Genomic DNA, 18,593 nt, shown 5'->3' with positions numbered 1-18,593 from the left:
CCCAGTCGGCTGTCCCCACAACGCCTGGCTTTCTGCAAGGGTCCTGCGTGGCTTGCTGTCCTTTGGTGGGGGGGGGGGGCAGCCTGGTCTGGGGGACTCCTTCGGAGGCCACTGGACACACAGTGAACGTGGGCAGCTCTGTGTGAGGAGGCCGGGCTCTGAGAGCCAGCTCCAGCAGAGGAGTGGGGGAGTCCCTGCCCAGGCCTGAGCCCTGGAGCTGCGGTCAGGGGTCAACCCTACGCTGGCCCTGGAGGGCCCAGGTGCCCCCACATCACCACCCCTCGTCTGGGAGGTTTTGTGAGTGAGGCAAGCACAGAGCCATAATCAGGGAAAGAGAGGAGGAGTCAAAGCATCTTCCAGAACAAGGAGTAGGAGCCGAGAGGGGCGAGACCTAGAGGTTTGGAAGAACTGAGACAGGCTCTTCTTTCCTGGCAGGATGAGGTGGCCCACTTGTGGTCCTGGCAGGCCCCAGGCAGGGCAGGGGTCTGGGGAGGAGCCAGGGGCTCAGGCCCATTGCAGCCCCCCGGTCTGTCTGTCTGGCCTTCAGCTCGTACAGCACTCCCTGGCACTGATGGCACCGGCCTACAGTGGCCTGGTGGGACAAGCCCCTGGCCTCGTGGAGCCATCCCTGAGACATGGATGATACAGGGTGGGCAAAGTCAGGGCAGAGGGACGCTCGCAGGCTACAGGGCCCAGGAGAGGCTCTGACACAGCCACTGGAAGGCTTCTAGGGGGAAGTGACACTTAGTCATGTTTGCTGGGGGAGGAGGGGACAAAGGACAGACCCAGCAGGAGAGAGAGTGGCCCAGACACAGGCTGGAGTCAGGAAGGAGCCAGGTGTTTGGGGAAGGGCAAGGGGTCCAGAAGCCAGGGCCTGGGGGGCATTGCCCTGACAGCTGCCCTGTATGCCCACCTGCCCGCCCTACCCTGCTAAGATGGTGGCAGTGGTGGTGAAGGTGGCCGTTGGAGGCCAGCCCTGGCAGGGAGAGTACTTGCATGGTGACTCTGCCAGGGTCCCAGGGGTTGGGTGGGGCAGGGGTGACTGTGGGGATGGTGGTGCTGTGTAGAGGGTGCAGAGGTGTGGCCCTGGTGATGCCAGTCCAGCCTGGGGTTGGGGTGTGAGCGCCGCCTAGCTGACGGTGGCGGTCTGCTGGTGGGTGGCAGGTTGTGGCCCCAGACACAGCACAAGTGCTGGAGTGCAGAAGTGCTGCCCACGTGGCTCAGGGTCCCTCAGCGAGGCTGCCCAGACGGCCACACGGGGGCCTGGGGGCCTGCCCTCCCAGGAGCCAGGTGCCCCCCACCAATACCTCCTGCTGCTCCCTAGTGCTGTGAGCACCCCATCTCTGGAGTAACCCAGGTAACCATGACCCCCCAGTGGCCTGGATGCAGCTGACCTTCAGGTAGGTGCAGTCTGACCCTCAGGTGACAACAGCCTGCCCCTCTGGTGGACACACGCCAACCTTGGCCTGCTCCCTACGCTCTCCTCCACCTCGCCCTGCCCTGCATCTTGCTGGCCTGACCACACTGTCCGCTCCACCCTTTGCTCCATAGCCTCAAAACTGCAGCTGTCTTTCCTGCCAGCACCCACGGGACTCCTCGTGCCCACCGTGGTGTCCCCCGCTGTGTCCTCCACAGGCACAGCCAGGTGGTCATGCGGCACAGTTGTGTTTTCTTGTGAGGACCCAGGCCAGGCCAGGACACCTGGGCCTACATGAGCAGATGCCTGCCCAGCCTCCGCCCAGCACCCAGACTGCTGCTCCCGCTGCAGGAAGTAGGAGGACCGGCACTTCTGATTCCCGCCCGTTATCAGCTCACGACGCTTCCTGCGGCCAGCGCAGCCTGGGCCCCCGTGGCGCCGGGACGCCAGGTCAGCCGTGACTCACTGAGAGCCCGGTCTGGGGACACTGGCCCACACCCACCTGCCTCCTACAAACTCCTGCCCTTGCTCCAGCCCACACCTGGCTGGCAGGGCCACTCTGGGCCCCCCTCCCCTGCCCACCACATTCTCACCACCAGCATCGTCCGCATCTTTTAGCCTGTCCTCCCGTCCCCCACCCTTGGCCAGCGAGGCTGAGGTGCCCCCACCAGTTTGCGCGCCCCTCAATCCCAAGTGCCCATAGCCAGAAAGGCGGGCAGCCTAGAGGCCCACCTCTAGGGCCATACACTTGCTCCCTGCCCACAGGCTCTGCTGTCCACCTCTGCAAGGAGCACAGCACCCTAACCTCTGGGGACCCTGGCCCCTCCCACCCTCAGCGGTTCTCACCGCCCCGCCCCACGCCCTCTGTCATCCAACCCCAGGTCGGCAGCCCCCCTGATTCTTCTGTGCCCCATGTGGCCTGACCAGTTCCTCCTCCTCATCCCAGTGTGGACCCCTCTTCTTCCAGGAAGTCTTCCTGGCCTAACCCCTACACCCTTCCTACCCTGGGGCCTCCCAGGGGATGTCACCACTCCATGGAACTTGTCTGTGAGCTTTACTGGACCCTCAGCGGGAACCCAGAATCTGCTGCTCACTGCAGAACCCAGCTTCCACCCTCACCCTCACCCCAGTGCGCCCCTTGCCTAGAGTGCCTGAGGACACTGCGCGAGTCAGGGCGGGAACTGAAGGTCTGATCCTGCAGGGCGCCCCTCCCTGCACCAGGGAACCACCCTGGGGCGATGTAAACAGCAAAGGAGCCAGCTGTCCCCCTCCCACAGGAGAAGGGCCAGCCCCTCCCTGGAGCAGGGGTCCTCGCAGCACTGACCCCCAACACACATGCACGTGCGCACGCATGCACACAAAACCTCCACGAGGGTCCTCATCGTGCACACGCAGCCTCAGGCACCCCCATGGCTTGGATGCACCTGTCTGCAGCGCCGCCTGCTGGCTGACTGGGCCGTACCCGCCCTCTGCTTGCCCAGTCTGTGGGGGGCCAGGAAGGGGGCGCTTCTCAAGGTGCATGCCCATGTGTGCGTGGGCCCTCCTTCCACCCTGTAGCCTGGGCCCGTGACCACCACGCCCCTCCCCACATTCACATCCCCAGGCTGGGAGTGCACTGAGGGAGATCTTGAATGCCATCCCCAGACTAGTGGACTCTATGTCCACCCCTTGTGTGGCCCTTCCGTCACTCCAGGCTCTCCCACTTGCTGCCTCTCACACCCAACAGACCCCTGAACCCTCTGCTCCCTCTCCCCCAGTGACGCCCACAGGCCCACGTGCTCAGACCCTGCCCCACGCCCCTCCCCTCCCCTCCGCCGCTGCTGCACACCGGCTCTGCTCACCCTCCATCCCGGGCCTGCTTTGTTTCCCCAGCATGGAGGCTGTCCCCTCCCTGCCACGTCCCTGTCCCCACAGCCAACCTCAGAACCAAGAGTTTTGCTATGAGGCTTTGTCAAGGCTCACGAAGTAACCCGTCAATCCGTGAAACAGATCCCTTCCAGAGTTCTGTGTGTGGTTGGAAGGAATATTCTGTTAAGGGGCTTTGGTGGGGAGGCAGACCAGAAGTGGTGAGCCCCCAGGGAGACCTGTGGGGGGCGGGCACGGGGACATAAGCTAACCCTCCTGCACGTCCCCATCACCAGCGTGACATGGCGTGTGCTGGTGGCAATCCCAGCTCAGCCTCTGGGCCCAGGGCCACCCCCACCCTGTCCGCCCAGCCCCGTGATTGCCTGCAGTCAGGCCCTGCCCGGACAGCGCAGGTCCTGCCGGTTGGGCCCATGCTGACCCGGGTTCTGCTCCATGTTGTGGCTGAAGCTGGGGGTGGGGGCCACACAGGCATCCCCCTGCGAAGTGCTGGATGGTCATTTTCCCAGGCCACACCAAGGCAGGCACCTGGCAGACAATGTCCCTATTCACCGTGACCTCCAAATGGGGGGAAGCGATTACTCAGCCCGGCCAGTGTGAAAGCCCCTCGTTGCCCAGGAGAGGACAGCCCCTACGCCACCCAGCAGTCTGCCAGGGCTCCAGCTGAGTCTCTGCAGCCATGATGCACGGTGACCCTCCCTGTGGGGCTGACCAGGAGTACGCCCCGTCCTGGTCCTTCCCAGTTCCCCAGCCTCACAAAGGAGCAGCCTTCCCTTGGCCTGGCCAGGGTCTGGCAGGGATGGGGGTCAAGGGTATGAGGAGGGCCAGGGTCAGGGTTGAGGTCAGGGTCAGGTTCCACCAGTCTGGGGCCCTGGCCCACAGTTCCAACCGGGCCCATTGTGTGGGGACAATGGCTTCCTGAGCCAGGTTCCTCTCCCGGCAGGAAAACCGTAGAGCCTCCACTTTGCCACCGCCCACGGCCCCTTTGAAGGGCCTGGGCAGTCAGTGCCTGCGGCCTGCAGCCTTGGCCGGTCCCTCGCCCCCACCCCCTGCCAGCCTGGCCGGGGCCAAGGCCTCCTCGGGGACTGGCCAACCCTCCAGGCACGTAGGCGCAGGGGCTGCCGGCCACACGCAGACCCGGCCCCACGCACAGCACCAGAGCTGGACGTGACACGACTCAGGAGCCCCTCCTGCAGGAACCAGCTGGCCCCTCTCAGTGTCCCCCGAGGGGCCAGGGTGCATGTGCTGGGTGGCAGAGGGCCCTGCGTAAGTGGCAGCTTGGGACCTGGGAGGATGTCGCTGGACTCCTGGGCTGGGGGTGGGGGCCCCAAACCCAAGGCCGCGAGAAGAGCATCGGTCCTCTCGCAGGACGGGGGCAGGCAGAGGGGCTGCCCCAGGGGCTGAGTTTCTGGCCTGGCCAGGCAAGGCCTCCCCACCAAGCCCAGCTGGTCCTGGGGTGCCCCCTGCTGCCCAGGGTATGGCTGCATCATGGGGGCCTGCAGTGGGGGTATAATCTGAGGCTCTCTAAGGTCATAGGCAGCTGGAGCATGGTGACCTGCCAGCCCCAGAAACTGAGAGCTCCGGCGGCCCGCTGGGCACTGCGGCCGCGTGTGGAGGGCGGTCAGAGCCCGGGCAGTGGGGCTCAGACCCAGGCTGAGGTTTGGGCTGCATTTTCCTCTGTGTCTGTCTTCACTGTCTCGGCTGGGCACGGAGGTCCTCAGTCCCAGGAAGGGAACAGGGTGGGCACGTGGAGGCGGCACTCTGCGATGCCCAAGGCGGGTGGGTTGGGTGGCACTGGAGTTGGGGCCCCGGGTGGAGTGGCCTGGGCCCAGTGGCTCAGGCCCTACAGTGATAAGAGGGCACATTAGAGGACAAAGACTGAGGCCCTGACCCGCACCTGCACCTCTGTGGGCCACTTTTATCATTTGGGGAATGGAGTGTCCCCAGGGTGTAGGGGGCCGTGTGGTCTCTGGTCTCAGTTGGAGCTCGGCTGTGGCCTGGAAGCAGGAAGCCAGGCGGAGACTGGCCTGGGCAGCCCGAGGGTCAGGGCCTGCCTGCCCACCTCCATCCAGGCCACACAGCAGTGGCCGTGGGTGGGGCGAGGACCTGGTTTCTCCTGACAACATGGTCACGGTCACTCTGCAGGACTGTCCTGCAGGCACACGCCCCGCTGACCCCTTGGTGTCCACACTGGCCTGCAGTGCAAGTCCGTGAGTCCATCTCGCTGCGACCCCTGGAGCCCTGCTCTCGGCATGCCTGCTGCACTGATCAGAGCAGCCCCCAGCCTGGCGGGCTGTTGGGGTGTGTGATGGGCACATCTAGGCCCCTCCCAGGGCCCCGCTCGGTATGGGAGAGGGCAGTTGGCCCAGCCCCGGCCCAACGACAAGAGCCCCCACTCTGGTCCCAGGCTGCCAGCCCACAGGCCCAGCCTGACCCACCCTGCTCCGCCAGCGTTCCAGCCTTCCAAGTGGACGACAAAGGGGCTAGGGAGATGGGCAAGAGGTAGCGGAAAGTCGGGGCATCACCGTGCCCAGGCCTGGCCCAGGGAAGGTGAGATGGAGACTATGTGGTCTGGAACTGGCCACAGCGCCAAGCCGGTCGGGGACGGGGGCTGACAAGGCACAGCGGAGTGTCTGGGGTGGCGAATGGCCAAGTCCATGCTAGTGGGCATTTGTTCTCAGGGGCTGCCTGGCACGTGCCCCTCCCCTAAAGCCTGCACCCTGCCTGCAGGTGATCTGCAGGTGATAGCAGTGGGTGGCCCTCAGCCCTGCTGTCTGCCTGGATACCTAACCAATCCAGAAACCACTGAGGGGTCACATGAGGGCGTGTGGGGGAGCAGCTAGGAGGCAGGTGTGTGAGCTCTGGCCCAGGGCACGCGCAGCCTGAGGCTGAGCAGGCTGGTGTGACCCTGAAGTGACAGCGGCAGCGGGCAGGGGTTGGACAGCTCTTGGGAGGTGGAGGTCAGAGGTGGCTCCAGCCTTCAGCCTTCCTTCTGCCTGACTCCTGACCCCCACCCCAGGGTTCCCACTACCAGCTCAGGGCACCTGGAATGCGGGGACACGCTCCTGGACTGCCCCAGGTGCTCGGGTGCACACATGCTGTGTGCAAACACCTGTCCCCAGACAGCCAAAGCGTGGCATGTGGCCCCACCCCAGTCACATGACAGGGACAGGCAGGTGGGGCCCTAGGGAGCTGGGCTCAGATGTAGGGAGGAGGCCACCTCTCCCAGCTGCTCCCCGGCACCGTGTGGGCTCCTTGGGAGTAAGACCACGCCCTGGCCAGGCCCCACGGGGCACCTGGCTCAGGTCCAAGATGGGGTATAGCTGGACTAATCTGCAAGGCAGCCCCCAGCCTGGCGGGGTGTGTTGAGTTCACTTCCCCAGGAAGGGCAGGGAGGCCACCTCCCAGCTGGGTGATGAGATCCAGCTCCTCTGGCTTCACCTGGGAGACTAGGATGGGCCTGGGGCCCACCTGTCAGCAGCCATCGGAGCCCCAGCTCACACCAGCAGCTGGTGCTGATTCCAACCAGGTGGGCCACATGGCTCCCAGGGCAGGCCCCCCGCACCCCCCACAGCACCACAGAGGAGCCTCAAGCAGTGGGTGGAGAGAGAGCGGCTCGGGGGGAACCGGATGGCGGGAGGTGGACACTGTGACGCACCCCTTGGCCATCAGAACCTCGGTGACCCTGACCGGCAGATGTCGGATGGGGGGTCGCCAGGATCCCTCTCCCCCGAGCTGGGGTGCCCACTCCTGCCATCCACCCAGCAGGGCTGAAGACATGAGGGGGAGGGAGAAGCGGCCATGCTGGCGTCCGGTCCACAACCCGGGGGTCTGGGAGAGGCCGAGATGTGCAGGATTCCAGGGGAAGTCAGCCTGAACCCTGCCCTGCTGGGGGCCACCCTCCCAGGCCTCCGCTGGGAGTGGACCCTGGGCCAGCAGCTGGAGGGACCTGGCTTCAGGGCAGACGTCCAGACAGTGTGAGTTCTAGGGGCTGTGCCTCCTCCCCGCCTCCCCTCCCTATGATCCCGGGTCTGATGGAACAGGTCACTCTCCGGGTTGGGAGGGCGACACAGGGACATGGCTGAAGGTGCACACAGACCTGCATGTCCTTCTCTAGCCCACACATGTAGTGGTGGCCAGCATACGGGGCGCTGGCCACAGCCCAGAGGCACCGCAGCCATTCTGGGACCGGACGCCACTCCCAGTCACTACCTCCTGCCCACAGACCTCCCCTTCCAGCAGCCCTGCCTGCCTCTCAGCCTCCTCGGGGCCTCCTGCCCACCTCAGGGGTGGGCGAGGCACCTCTGGCCTTGGCCCTGCCAGCCACCCAGGATGCTCGTCTCCCCCAAACTCCCTCCACCTCCTGCTCTGCTTCAGCAGCCTCCCCCAGAGCATGCAAGCGTCCGCTCCTGGCCCCAGCCCTCATCTCACTGGCCAGGCAGTGCCATCCCCTCCTCCCCTGCGGGACAGCACAGTCCTGCCCAGCCACCCACCCTCCAGGCCTCCACCCAGAAGCCCCTTATTTCCAGCCAGAGCCATCTTGAAAACCAGCCCCACAGCACTGGGTGCACCTTCTCCACAGCCGCTGGCTGCCACCACCTGGAAGTTCCCTGAGCACCCGCCACCCCCACCCCGTCATCTCTGGCCCGGCCCACCATCTGCTTCCTGCAGTGCTGGGAGCGCCCCAAGCCCATGAGGTTCCCCTATGAGCCCCTGCAGCCAAGCGAGCCCTCCCGGCCCACAGCCCCACGGTACACCCACGCCAGGATGCCCACACCAGGGACCCACGGCACAGGGACCCCCTGCAGGGGGTGGGGGGACATGTCGCTGATGGAGCCTCATCGTGCATCTGAGAACAGGACCAGGCGTGCCTGTCTCAGCCTCACTCTGCCAGGGAGGCCACAGAGCTGGACACAGAGTCACAGACCACAGTCTCAGTGGGTTTCTGCTCAAGTAATGATCTTTGTTTCACCTACCCATCCTCCACTCCAGCCCTCCAGGAGCCCTGGGGCCCCAGACTGGCTGCAGGGTACAGGCCGAGGAGTACACCAAGGACCCCGAGAGCTCCTCCCTGCACACTCTGCTGTGCCCTGGGAAGGGTCTGCCCACCCTAGGAGATGGGGGCTGGGCCCCAGAAGGCAGTGTGGCATGGCTCTGCCACCGTGGGGGGCAGGTAGCCAAGGCTGGGGCCTCAAGGGACAGAAACATCTGCCTTCCCTCCCAGGATACCTCCAGAGCAGGGATGCCCAGCCCTGAGAATGGTCTCTGGGCCTTCCTATGATGAGGCCTGGCCCAGGCGGTTCAGGGTGGCGGAAACTATCTGGGGCTGGACCACCGGGCTTGGGGACCCTCTGCCTGCCATCCCTTGGTGGGCGGTGAGCCGGACCTCGGCTCTGTCCAGGCTGGCCACGCTGGGTCCCCAGGGCAGCTGTGCCTTGATCTCAGACTGACTGGATTCACCAGCTGGCCAACTGGGGCCACACAGCCTCTGGATGCCCACGTGCAGATCCACGAGGTCCCCAGGGCCTAGGCAGGGGCAGGGAGGCACGAGCGCCTGGCCAGGGACTTCAGGTGGAGACACAGGACCAGCTCTGGACCAGCAGAGGACAGGGCTGGACACAAAGTGCTTCTCTGACCAGCTAGAAGGAGAGGGGCAGAGGGGTCCTGGAACCCACCTGGCCCTCCACTCGCTTGGGAAAGTGGCTGTACCTCCCTGTGCCTCAGATTTCTTCCATGGGACATGACAGTGCCCTCGCGCAAGGGTTTCTGCAAGGGTTCTTGGGCCGTGAGACCCACCTCTGACCAGAAGCACACAGACACCCAGTCCGGTGCCCCCTGCTGGGCAGAAACACTCCTGACACTGCTCAGAACGTGGTCCCAACAGCAAGTGCCGTGGAAGCCTCGTGCAGCTGTGGACGAGGCGCGCGGAGCCGGCGGGGCAGTGCCCGCCTTGCCACAGGGAGTCTGGGCACACATGCCTGCGGGCCCTGGCCTCAAAGACCCGACTGATCCTTGATTAGACACCAACGGGGGCCACCGCCAAGAGGCTGCCAGCCGCAAGGTCACGCCTCAGTAGCCATCGTCCTCATCACCATCACAGCCGTAATCTGCAAAGCACAAGAAACAGTCACGGGTGCCGGAGAAGTGCCGTGAGGTCAAGGAGCCCAGGTGCCACCCGCCGCGACCCCCGCACTCCCCGCCTGCCTAGGAGTGGCCACACCCCTGCCCACCACCAGCTTGGCCACGGCTGCCCCCTCAGGGCTCCAGCACAGCCTCGGTCACCCATCATCGCTGGAGGCCATTGCAGTCCTTTCACCCTGGCAGGCCCCATGAGCAATACGGCGGGTGCAGCTTTTCTCTGCTGGCCAGGCAGCCCCCGCCCGGCAAGCCCAGAGCTCACAGCCTTCACAGCAGCCAGGCCCAGCCAGCTCCTCTGAGCACCCTCGGCCTGAAAACCAGTATGGCCACTCCTACCAAGACTCAGTTCAAGTTCCCTCCCGGGAGAAACAGTGCAGAGCCCCTCACCGTCGCCCCCCATCATCTGCAAGGCGCTGACGCAGGGCTCGCCGTCTTCCTCGTCCGCGTCCTCCTCGTCCGCGTCCTCCTCGGGGTGGTACGACACTGGCCCGCTCTCCACCACGACTGCCGTGGGCCCGCCGGGCTCAGCCTCCAGGGAGGAGGGGCTCGGGAGCAAGGCCTGCGGCGGGTGAGGGGACAAGCTGGGGACAGGGCAGAGCACAGCTCCCCGCTGGGGACCCTTCCCACCTTCCAAGAGCAGTCAGCAAGGACTCCCGAGCCCCGTGGCCTCTCCCCTCGCCCCGTGCACACCCAGGAGCTTCCAGAAAACTCTTCATTCCTGCTGAGGCCTTGCCGGAGGAAGGAGGGCCCCTGCCCGAGGAGGGAGCCTGGAGCACAGGCTGCCCCCAGCGACCCCATCCTGCCCTGCAGCTGCCTAGGGCCCCTCTCTCCCCCTCCCTCTCCCCCTCCCTCTCCCTCCCTCCCTCCCTCTCCCCGCTTTCGTTTCCTGGTCCAGACCAGGATCTTGACGTTAAGAGGAAGGCCTCCAGTCCCCAGACAAGGGAATAGGGAAGGCCCGACACTGGCCAGGATGGACCCTGGGGCTTGGCCTTGCTTCCCACACAGAGGAGCCTGGATGGCTGCACGCTGGCCTGGGGGCAATGCTGGACACTGCTGCACACCAGTGGCCTCCGGCTCCCAGGGCACTTGTCCCCGGGGCCACCCTGGGCCACAGGCCCCTCTGCTGGGGCTGGGACAGCCAGAGAGGCAGTGCCGATGCTCCGTCCCCATCGGCCCGTCCCTCAGCCACTGTTTCCCACGGTCTCGGCACCACGCACCTCCCCGACAGCCACCTTCTTAGCCAGCTGCGGTGACACCATCGGCCTCAACCTGGAAAAGAGCACAGCATGACGGCCTCAGCCGCTACAGCACATCTGGGCAACGTGGGGGGGTGGAGCCCCGCCGCCCTGCCCCTCTGGGTCCCATCCACCCCAGGCCCCGCTGTAGCCCAGAGCTGGGGCCTGACTGCTCCTTCACCCGGGCTCCAGGCCTGGCAGCCTTCCCGCCCAAGGCTCCCCTCATGCCAGGCTCCCTCGCAGACCCGCAGGTCTCACGTCTCCGCCCGTTTCCGATCCAGGCGAATCCCCTCTGTGCCCTCAGCTGCACGCAGGCCACAGAGCTGCCCGGGCCATCTCCGCAGGGTGGTGGCCCCCGCCCGCCTGCCCCCATCGGGAGTGACACTGCGGCCACTACTCCTGTCTCCTCCAGCCAATCCCCTGCCCAGCAGTGAGCAGGGGATGAGAGTGGGGCAGGCACGGGGGGCACCCAGGAGAACCAACCCCTGGGATGGAGAATTGGCCTGGCCCACTGTTCCTTGAAACACAACAGGCCCTGATGCCATGGGAGCCCTTCCGGGGCTGGAGCCCCTCCTTGGCCCTGGCCGGGGCAGCGGGGGCCTGCCGGACACCAGCAATGGTTCCCAGCACTCGGGTGGCCAACACTCCCCAAGCACCTCTGCGTGGCCTGGGCCCCCGCCCAACCGGTACCTTTTCCCCACGCTGGTCCCGGAACCAGCCCCACTCCTGCTGGCAGACGTTTTCCTCCGAGGCAGCTTCTTGGCCGGGGCCTGCTCCTCGGGCCGGGCATCCTCCCTGGGCAGGCCGGCCCCAGCCTTGCTGTCCAGGTCCCGGAGCACGCTATAGTTGATCTTGCTGGAGATTTTCTTCTGCTCCAGCATCTTCTCGATGGCCTCCCCGGCCGTGCTAGCCTGGATCGGCTCCCGTCGCTTGCAAGACTTCTTGGGCTCCATGGAAACACAGAAGTCATTCTTTCTGTGGGCCTCAGCGCCAGCCGGGCTCCAGGGGGCAGGGGCTCAAGCAGCCAGGGGCTACTGGGAAGCCTGAGCCGCCCCGGTGAGCGAGCGCCTGGGCAGCTGCCATCTGCCCACAGCCCCTGTGCAGACCCCTGGCCAGGCTGGGCCCCAAGCTGGCCTCCCAGGCCCCGGGGAGTGGGTGACGCCCCACCTTGTGCTCCTTGTAGATGCCGAGCTCCCGCTCCTTCGCTATTCTTGCTTCCTTCTCTGGAAGGCAGAGCAGTGGGGTCAGCTGGGCGGGTGGGGTCAGCGAGGCGGCGCCCCAGGACACCTGGGTGGGCACTCACCCCTCTGCTCCCGCAGGTACTCAGCGTTCTCCCGTGTCCACAGCTCGGCCTTCACGCGGGCCTCTGCCTCATTCAGGATGTACTGGGGCAGAGCGGAGCGTCCCTCAGACGGCACATTCCAGTCTCAGCCACAAACATGCTCCCCTTCTACGCGATGGGCAGGGCGCAGGCCTCCGACCCAAGAGGGAACGTGTGTGGAGACCCTCACCTCCCCCAGGCCAGCCTGGGGGCTGCATCCGTGAACCAGCACTGCACCTGCTCCCCGGCTGGCAGCTCACAGGCCCTGCAGGCGCAGGCGCTGGGCCAGCCAGAGCGCAGGGAGGGCCCCCGAGAAGGCACTGAGCTGAGGGCTCAGGACACCAACTTAAGCACATGCAGGTGACCTCAGACAAGGTGACTGGTGGAGAGGCTCCCCACTGGCGGGGGACAAGCACTGAGGGACTAGCTGGGAGCCCCCAAGCAACCCATGGCCACGGCGCTCACCCTGTCGATCTCCAGGTCATCGATGCCACTGAGGTCCAGCTCACCGTCCCCGCACGCGTCCTCTGGAGGGAAGCACAGTCTGCGTTTAGGGTCGCCTTCCATGCCACCTGGGCCATCACAGGACTTGGGGGTGCAGCTAGGGCTTCTGGAACCCGCTTCCTCCTGGCCACTCGTGGGCCCCGCGAATGCAGGGCACAGGGGACGAGACTCACCCCAGCACCTCGTGGAGGAAGCAGGACGCTAACCCACAGGGGAAACCCCCGTCCTCACGCCCTCCTGGCTGTGGCTGTGCTCAGGACGCCCCCAACACCTCAGCCACCCTCTCCTGCCCAAGCTGGGTCAACAGCACAAAGTGCACAGCCCAGAAACTGGGGCTGGCCCTCCCGCCCACCACCCCTTCAGCACCTGGCAGCCCTCTGCTGAGTCTATCTATTTCACCCCCACGGCAGACCGCCCGGGCTCTCCTGCCATGTTGTCGCTCCACAGCTGAGGCCCCGCGAGGACACCTGGTGCTCAGACGCACCCAGTGCCCCTCTGTGGTCTGCCTCGCTCCCCTCCCCCTCTCAGCTCCAGTCAGAAGGGCCTCTTCTGCTCCAAGGTCAGAGCACCCCTCAGCTGCCTCAGGGCCTTTGCACATGCCCCCACTGGGTACAGTGTGGGACCCGCCTGGGGTTTCACTCGTACAGGGCGCAAGGCGAACACCTGAGCAGCTGAACGTGCCTCTGAATAGTGTTCCCCTACGTGGGCTCCTCGCACACAGAGGCAGACCCTCAGCCTTAGAGAGGAGGCAGGGCTGGGGCTCGCAGTGAACCAGATGGAACCAAACCCGCCCTCCTCCTGGAGCTGCCTGCATTGCAGGCCTCCCCAGGGGGTGGTAGCAACTGTCACCCTGCTCAGGGGCTCCATCACTGTGGGCACTGGAGCCTGGCGAGCAGTGTCCGTCTAACTCATGGAGATGGGGAGCTGAGCCGATGCTTTCCCACCAGACTAAACATGCAGGGGACAGGGAGGGGGCCGGTCCCCATGGGCTCCCCCGTGACGTACCCGTGACTTCTCTGCTGAGATTCACAGGAGGCCTCTGCACTGATGCCTCCTGAGTTGCCCAGGGGCAGGAAGGAGCCTGCAGTCACAGCCCCCCCAGACAGAGGGCTCTGGCCACTGGAGGAGGGTCCCCAAGATGGTGAGAAGCCCTCCTGGCCATCCAGGGTGTTTGCACAGCAGGGTGGCCGGCCGCTCACACAGCCCTGCAGTGGGGCTGCAGTGCCCCTCCCAAGCCTGCCCTTCCAGAAGACTGCCCTCCAAGCAGCACCCCACCTCCCACCCACCCGGAGGAGCCCTGTATCCTCCCCCCAGCCCCCAGTACTCACTGGGGTCTCGGCTCTGGGAGGAGATGCACTCTCGGATGGAGTCCGAGATGCCCAGGCTGGCAGCTGTGGGCAGGGGGCCGAGGAGGGACTCCAGGGCGGGGGGCCTGCCACGCCCCTCAGGGCCCCCCGCCGCCTCCGAGCTGCCAGGAAGGCCACCACCAAGGAGCTCCCTGTAGAAGTCCTTGTTCAGGTGGCTGGCGGCGGCCTCCAGCTCCTCGTCCTCGGCATCCTCCTCGCCAAACACACTGGACGTGGTGTCCTCGACAGAGCCTAGGGACACAAGCGCACACACCACCTGAGAGCCAGGCGGGAGGCCAGGTGGCCCGCTGGCTGAGGTGGAGCATTTCCGCCCACTGCACAGGGCACTGCACAGGGCGCTGAGGCCAGGAGGTGAGCCCACGGCCCGGCCCACACCTCACACTGATGCTGGGGGGGACCAGACATCAACCTGACAGCTGGAAGTACAGACGCTCAGAGAAAACACGGGAGGAAACACAACTATGGGTCAGGCAAAAACTTCCCAGATGGGATGCTGAACGCAGAATCCACGAAGCACTGAAAAATCAGATTTCGTCAAAGTTGAGAACTCGGTCTCTGAAAGACACTGCTAAGGGAACAAAAAGACGCCCTGCAGACTTGCCTGAAGTCACAGATCTGATGAAAGATATGTCTCAGGACACGTAAATGACTCAAAACTCCGTAAGAAGGAAACACGCAACCCGATAAACCACGGGCAAGAGACAGGACTGGGGACTTCGGCAGAGGCCCCCGGGGTTGGGGGAGGTGGACAGCAGGGCGGAGGTACCACATCCCACCCAGAGAACTGCCGCCGAGCAAGCCCACTGCAGCGAGGGGGCGCCTGCCGGGAAACAGCCGGACGGCTGCCTGCAGACTGGACGCTGACCCAGCAAGCCCACCCCTCAACGCTCTCCTGAGAGCCAAGGAAATGACGCCGGCACGAACGTTCACAGTGGTTTCGTGCAGAAGTCCAAGACTGGGAATGAGCCGAGGGCCCTTCCGCCCAGGCCCAGGCTCGCTCGCGGGCCAATGCTCCACAGGAGGGGTCTAGCACGGCTGTGCCAAGAGACAATCCAGAGGAGGGCCAGGGCTCCCCTGCGTGGTCCTGTTCAAGGGACGTGCCAGGCAGGGCAATGGTCTCCAGTGACGAAGGCAGTGCGCAGCCCCCGGCTCGGCCCCTCCCCAGCCCCCCAGGACGCCACCTCATTGCTGTGTGCCGGCACACATCCCGCAGGAGGGCCAGCAGTGGGGGGGCGTGGGCCTGTCCGCTCTGTCCGCAAGGGGCCCCAGAGCCCAGCACTTGGCACACACGTCCTGAGGGAAGGACTACCACCAGTGTCCGTGGACTGGTCCCCCCCGACCTTTGCTCCAGCTGCTGCCCCACCAGCCCAGCCCCCTCCTCCTCGCAGCACCTCCTGATGGCAAAGACAAACACAGGAAAAGAACATGCGTGGGGGCTGCGGCTTCGTCACCAGGCAGGCCCTCCTCAGCAGGGCTAGGGGGCTCAGAGACTGGTCCATGAGGAGCCCACGGATCAGAGCAGCAACACCACGACCCACGGCGGGCCAGACACCTCCTCTTAACTCGAGCTCAGGCCCGGACAGACAGGAGTGCAGGACACAACGAGACGTGGAAATGGCCCAGACGACCAAACTGCAGGGACACGACCCCAACCATGTTGCCAGGCAGAGAAGTGTGCAAGAAGCCAAAACTGGAGGAGACAAGTGGCCCCTCAACACACCAGCAGTCACTCACAGCCCAGCAGGGCAGGTGCAAACAGGTGCTGCCCAAGAGAGGAGGGAAGAAACCACAGAGAGGAAACCCCTTGGACAAGTACACAGGGTCCAGAGAACACCATGCAAAACGCACAACAGACACAAAAGAGCTTCCGCCGCAGAAAGAGGAGGAAAGGCTCTTCAGCTGGACCAGGAGGCAGAGCCCAGCCGCTTGCCTACAGAAGAGGAAGACACAGGCGGAGTGACCGAGGGGCCGGCGGAGCAGAGCAGCAGCCGTGGAGGCACCAGGGCGTGCACTCAGGTCCGCTGATGGCGCCAGGCACCGAAACCAAGCCCACCTCGGTGGGAAAACGGCGACCACCTCTGTCCTGCAGAGGACCACAGACCTTGACCACGTCAGCAGCGAGACACCCAGCAGAGGCAGAGCCCACCTGGCTGGGCCGGAGCAGGGCCTCCTCCCCAAGCACCCCGGCGTCCCCAGCCAGCAACCCACCCGGCCACGTGCGCAGTTGGCGGCACAAAGGAGGGACATGCCGGCAATGCCCCGTCACAACGCAGCACGTGCGGTCGTTCACAACAGCGTCAGAAAGCAGCCCACCCGCCCCCACTCTGGTCTCCCTCTCGACTCTTGAGCGCCGGAGGGAAACAATCTGAGACCGTGAACAACAAGAAGCATCTGATGTCGGCCCTTCGGGTCGCAGCTCCAACGCACGGGGCGCCCTGCCTTGCGCGAGGAAACCTGTCACCCAGGACCGGACTCAGCACACAGAAGGGCAGCCTCGAGGAAGACAGAGAGCAGGGGAAGCGGGGTCCCTGACTCAGCACACAGGAAGCTGCGGAATCAGTAAGTGAACGCAAGAGTAGGTTCAACGGGAGATCAATAATCTAGCTAGGGGGAAAAATCAGGAAACAAACTATGCAAAACAAGAAAGAAAAACACAGAAACAATAAAGTCGAAAGCATCGTAAGACACAACTTTGTTCAGTTCTGTGTAAAAGTGTCGCTAGCCTTGGCGGGACAACACTGCGGCCTTAGAGCTGAGGCGTGCCGTCCGGCCACGGGAGGCCTTCCCGGGACCGAGGTGGGCTCAGCGCGTTTATCGACCCCAGAGAACCCTGTGTTCTCTCCACAGACCCCGCAGACATCAGAAACACAGGCCTGTGGCTGAGAGGAAGGCTTGGTGAAGCGGCGAGTAGGTGTTTCCTTTTCAGGATAACGCAGCACTGTGGCCCGCAGCCTGTGCCGTGTGTCCCGGGGCCGTACTGGGGCCCTTTGGGGAAGCCGGGCGACGCGCTGGCTATCACCACCAAGACGCAGCATGGCGCTGAAGGGCCAAGCAACGTGCCAGGTGGGAGCAAGACATTCAGGCCTAAAATTGTGAGTGGCTAAGACACCACTGTTTTTACCGAACGTAATCACGTGAAATAGTCAACGAAGGGCTGCAAACGGCAGAAGCAGTGCCAGACGTGACGTGCACGAGCACGGAAGCCACACCTGAAGCCAGTGTCGCCCAGGCAGCAGGTGGGGGCCGTGGGAGGGCACACGCCCTCATGGCACACGGGCTGCAGCCCGCCTGGAGAAAAGCAGACGGCGGGGACACCTGCTCGCTGGAGGAGGTCGGGCCAACCTTCCCCAGGCGGATAGACGGAGCGAGAGCTGGGAGCGCGGGCAGTGGACAGCCGACTCTAGGATCGTATGAGAAACGAAAACCACCCCTAGGCAAGGACGTGAGAAGGTGCCCGCCTTCTGGACTGAAAAACTGGCAACGCACACTACCCCACGCCTGGTCCTTGTCCCGGTCCCGGTCCCGGTCCCGGTCCAGGAGAGCCAGGGAGGCGCCCGGGCAGCTCTGCATGGCCCCGAGCCAGAAACAGGGGTGCACGAACTGCGAGGACCAGCCAGCCAGTGCTGGCAAAGAGTGGGCAGGGACCCCGGTGGATGGGGCACAGCCAGGGCTGAGCTCCCCTCCACAGGCAGCGTCTGAGGAGGAGCGCATGCCCAAGGGCAGCAGTGGGGAGCCTGGTCTGAGAGGCTCAGCTTCCAAGGAGATGCCCAGCATGCGCTCAAGGCCTGGGGTGGAAGTGGAGAGGGGGTGGGTGAGGGCCCGCGGCAGGAGGGCCGCTGGGCACAGGCGAGAGCGGACACAGGGCTGACTTACCGTCTTTGGTCAGGCTGGCCAGGGCCCCCTTTGCCTTCGGCCGGCTGTTCTCTAGTTCGATCTCAATTGCATCCTGGTAGCTGGATATCTCTCCTGAGGTAGGTTAAAGGCCAGAGATAAGCACAGGCGCCATCCCCGTGAGGGCCCGTGGCATCTGCACAGTGAGGTCGGCTGTTACCTTCCACCTCCTCCAGCTGCTTGGACAGGACTCGCTCCAGCTGCTCGGAAGGAGACAGGAAGGTCAGAGAGAGGATGGGGACTGGGGCCTGCCGCTGCCTGGCGCGCAGCTCGCCGTAACGGTGCGGACCCAGGGTGGAGAGGCAGCGCGCTCTTGGGAGGCAGGAGACCGAGCTGTCCCGGGGTCCCCACCCGATGAGGGGGACACAGGCTTCGCACCCGCAGACGCTAGCAGCTGGGCCCTGGCGTTTCCCTGGAAACTGCACCAGATGCACCTGATGGCTGACGAGATGGTTCGGGGCCCCCAGGCCCCGCACCCCACCCCACCCACCTCCCCCACAAACTGCACGTGGACCCACACCCTCTTCGGTCTTCGTGGCTGAGCCGCCTGTTTTGAAACGAGAACGTGAAACGCTAGATCTGCCGTGGCCATGAGCTGGACGGGGCACAGCCGGGCAGGCGGGGCCTCACCTGCTTCATCCGCAGCTTCTTCTGCCCGGCTGTGTACGACGGGGGGTCGCACTCCCCCTCCAAGTCGATCTTCATGAACTCGTCCACAGTCAGCTGGCTGGTGGGGGTGTCTTCAAACTCCGTGAGCCTGAAAGAGACGTGAGGAGGGGAGCCTGGCACTCCTGACAGCGGCGCTTAAACCAGCACTCAGTTCACACAGTCCCCCCGGGGCCCTGGCTCCCAGGCCC

General features: G+C 65.0%; 1 protein-coding gene across 4 annotated transcripts in view; it reads right to left on the bottom strand.

Moving 5' to 3' along the window:
* Nucleotides 1–8,218: 8,218 nt before the first annotated feature.
* The window catches only part of BRF1 (BRF1 general transcription factor IIIB subunit), a 49,407-nt gene continuing 39,032 nt past the window's right edge, over nt 8,219–18,593 (bottom strand). For 3 of the 4 annotated variants that reach the window (XM_074364854.1, XM_074364856.1, XM_074364857.1), the window contains 11 exons: nt 18,367–18,493; nt 17,897–17,936; nt 17,719–17,811; nt 13,807–14,076; nt 12,440–12,501; nt 11,957–12,038; nt 11,821–11,876; nt 11,344–11,600; nt 10,636–10,687; nt 9,806–9,977; nt 8,219–9,387 (listed from right to left, as the gene is read on the bottom strand). In XM_074364854.1, the coding sequence (XP_074220955.1) occupies nt 9,350–9,387; nt 9,806–9,977; nt 10,636–10,687; nt 11,344–11,600; nt 11,821–11,876; nt 11,957–12,038; nt 12,440–12,501; nt 13,807–14,076; nt 17,719–17,811; nt 17,897–17,936; nt 18,367–18,493 (1,249 nt within the window). In that variant the 3' untranslated portion in view covers nt 8,219–9,349. The remainder of the gene's footprint in view (nt 9,388–9,805; nt 9,978–10,635; nt 10,688–11,343; nt 11,601–11,820; nt 11,877–11,956; nt 12,039–12,439; nt 12,502–13,806; nt 14,077–17,718; nt 17,812–17,896; nt 17,937–18,366; nt 18,494–18,593) is intronic. The other variant, XM_074364855.1, reaches the window with a different exon arrangement.

This window comes from Camelus bactrianus, chromosome 6, assembly GCF_048773025.1.
Source record: "Camelus bactrianus isolate YW-2024 breed Bactrian camel chromosome 6, ASM4877302v1, whole genome shotgun sequence".
In the NCBI taxonomy this organism is placed as follows: Eukaryota; Metazoa; Chordata; class Mammalia; order Artiodactyla; family Camelidae; genus Camelus; species Camelus bactrianus.
The sequence above is the reverse complement of the archived record's forward strand: the minus strand, read 5'-3'. Positions and strand labels throughout refer to the sequence as shown.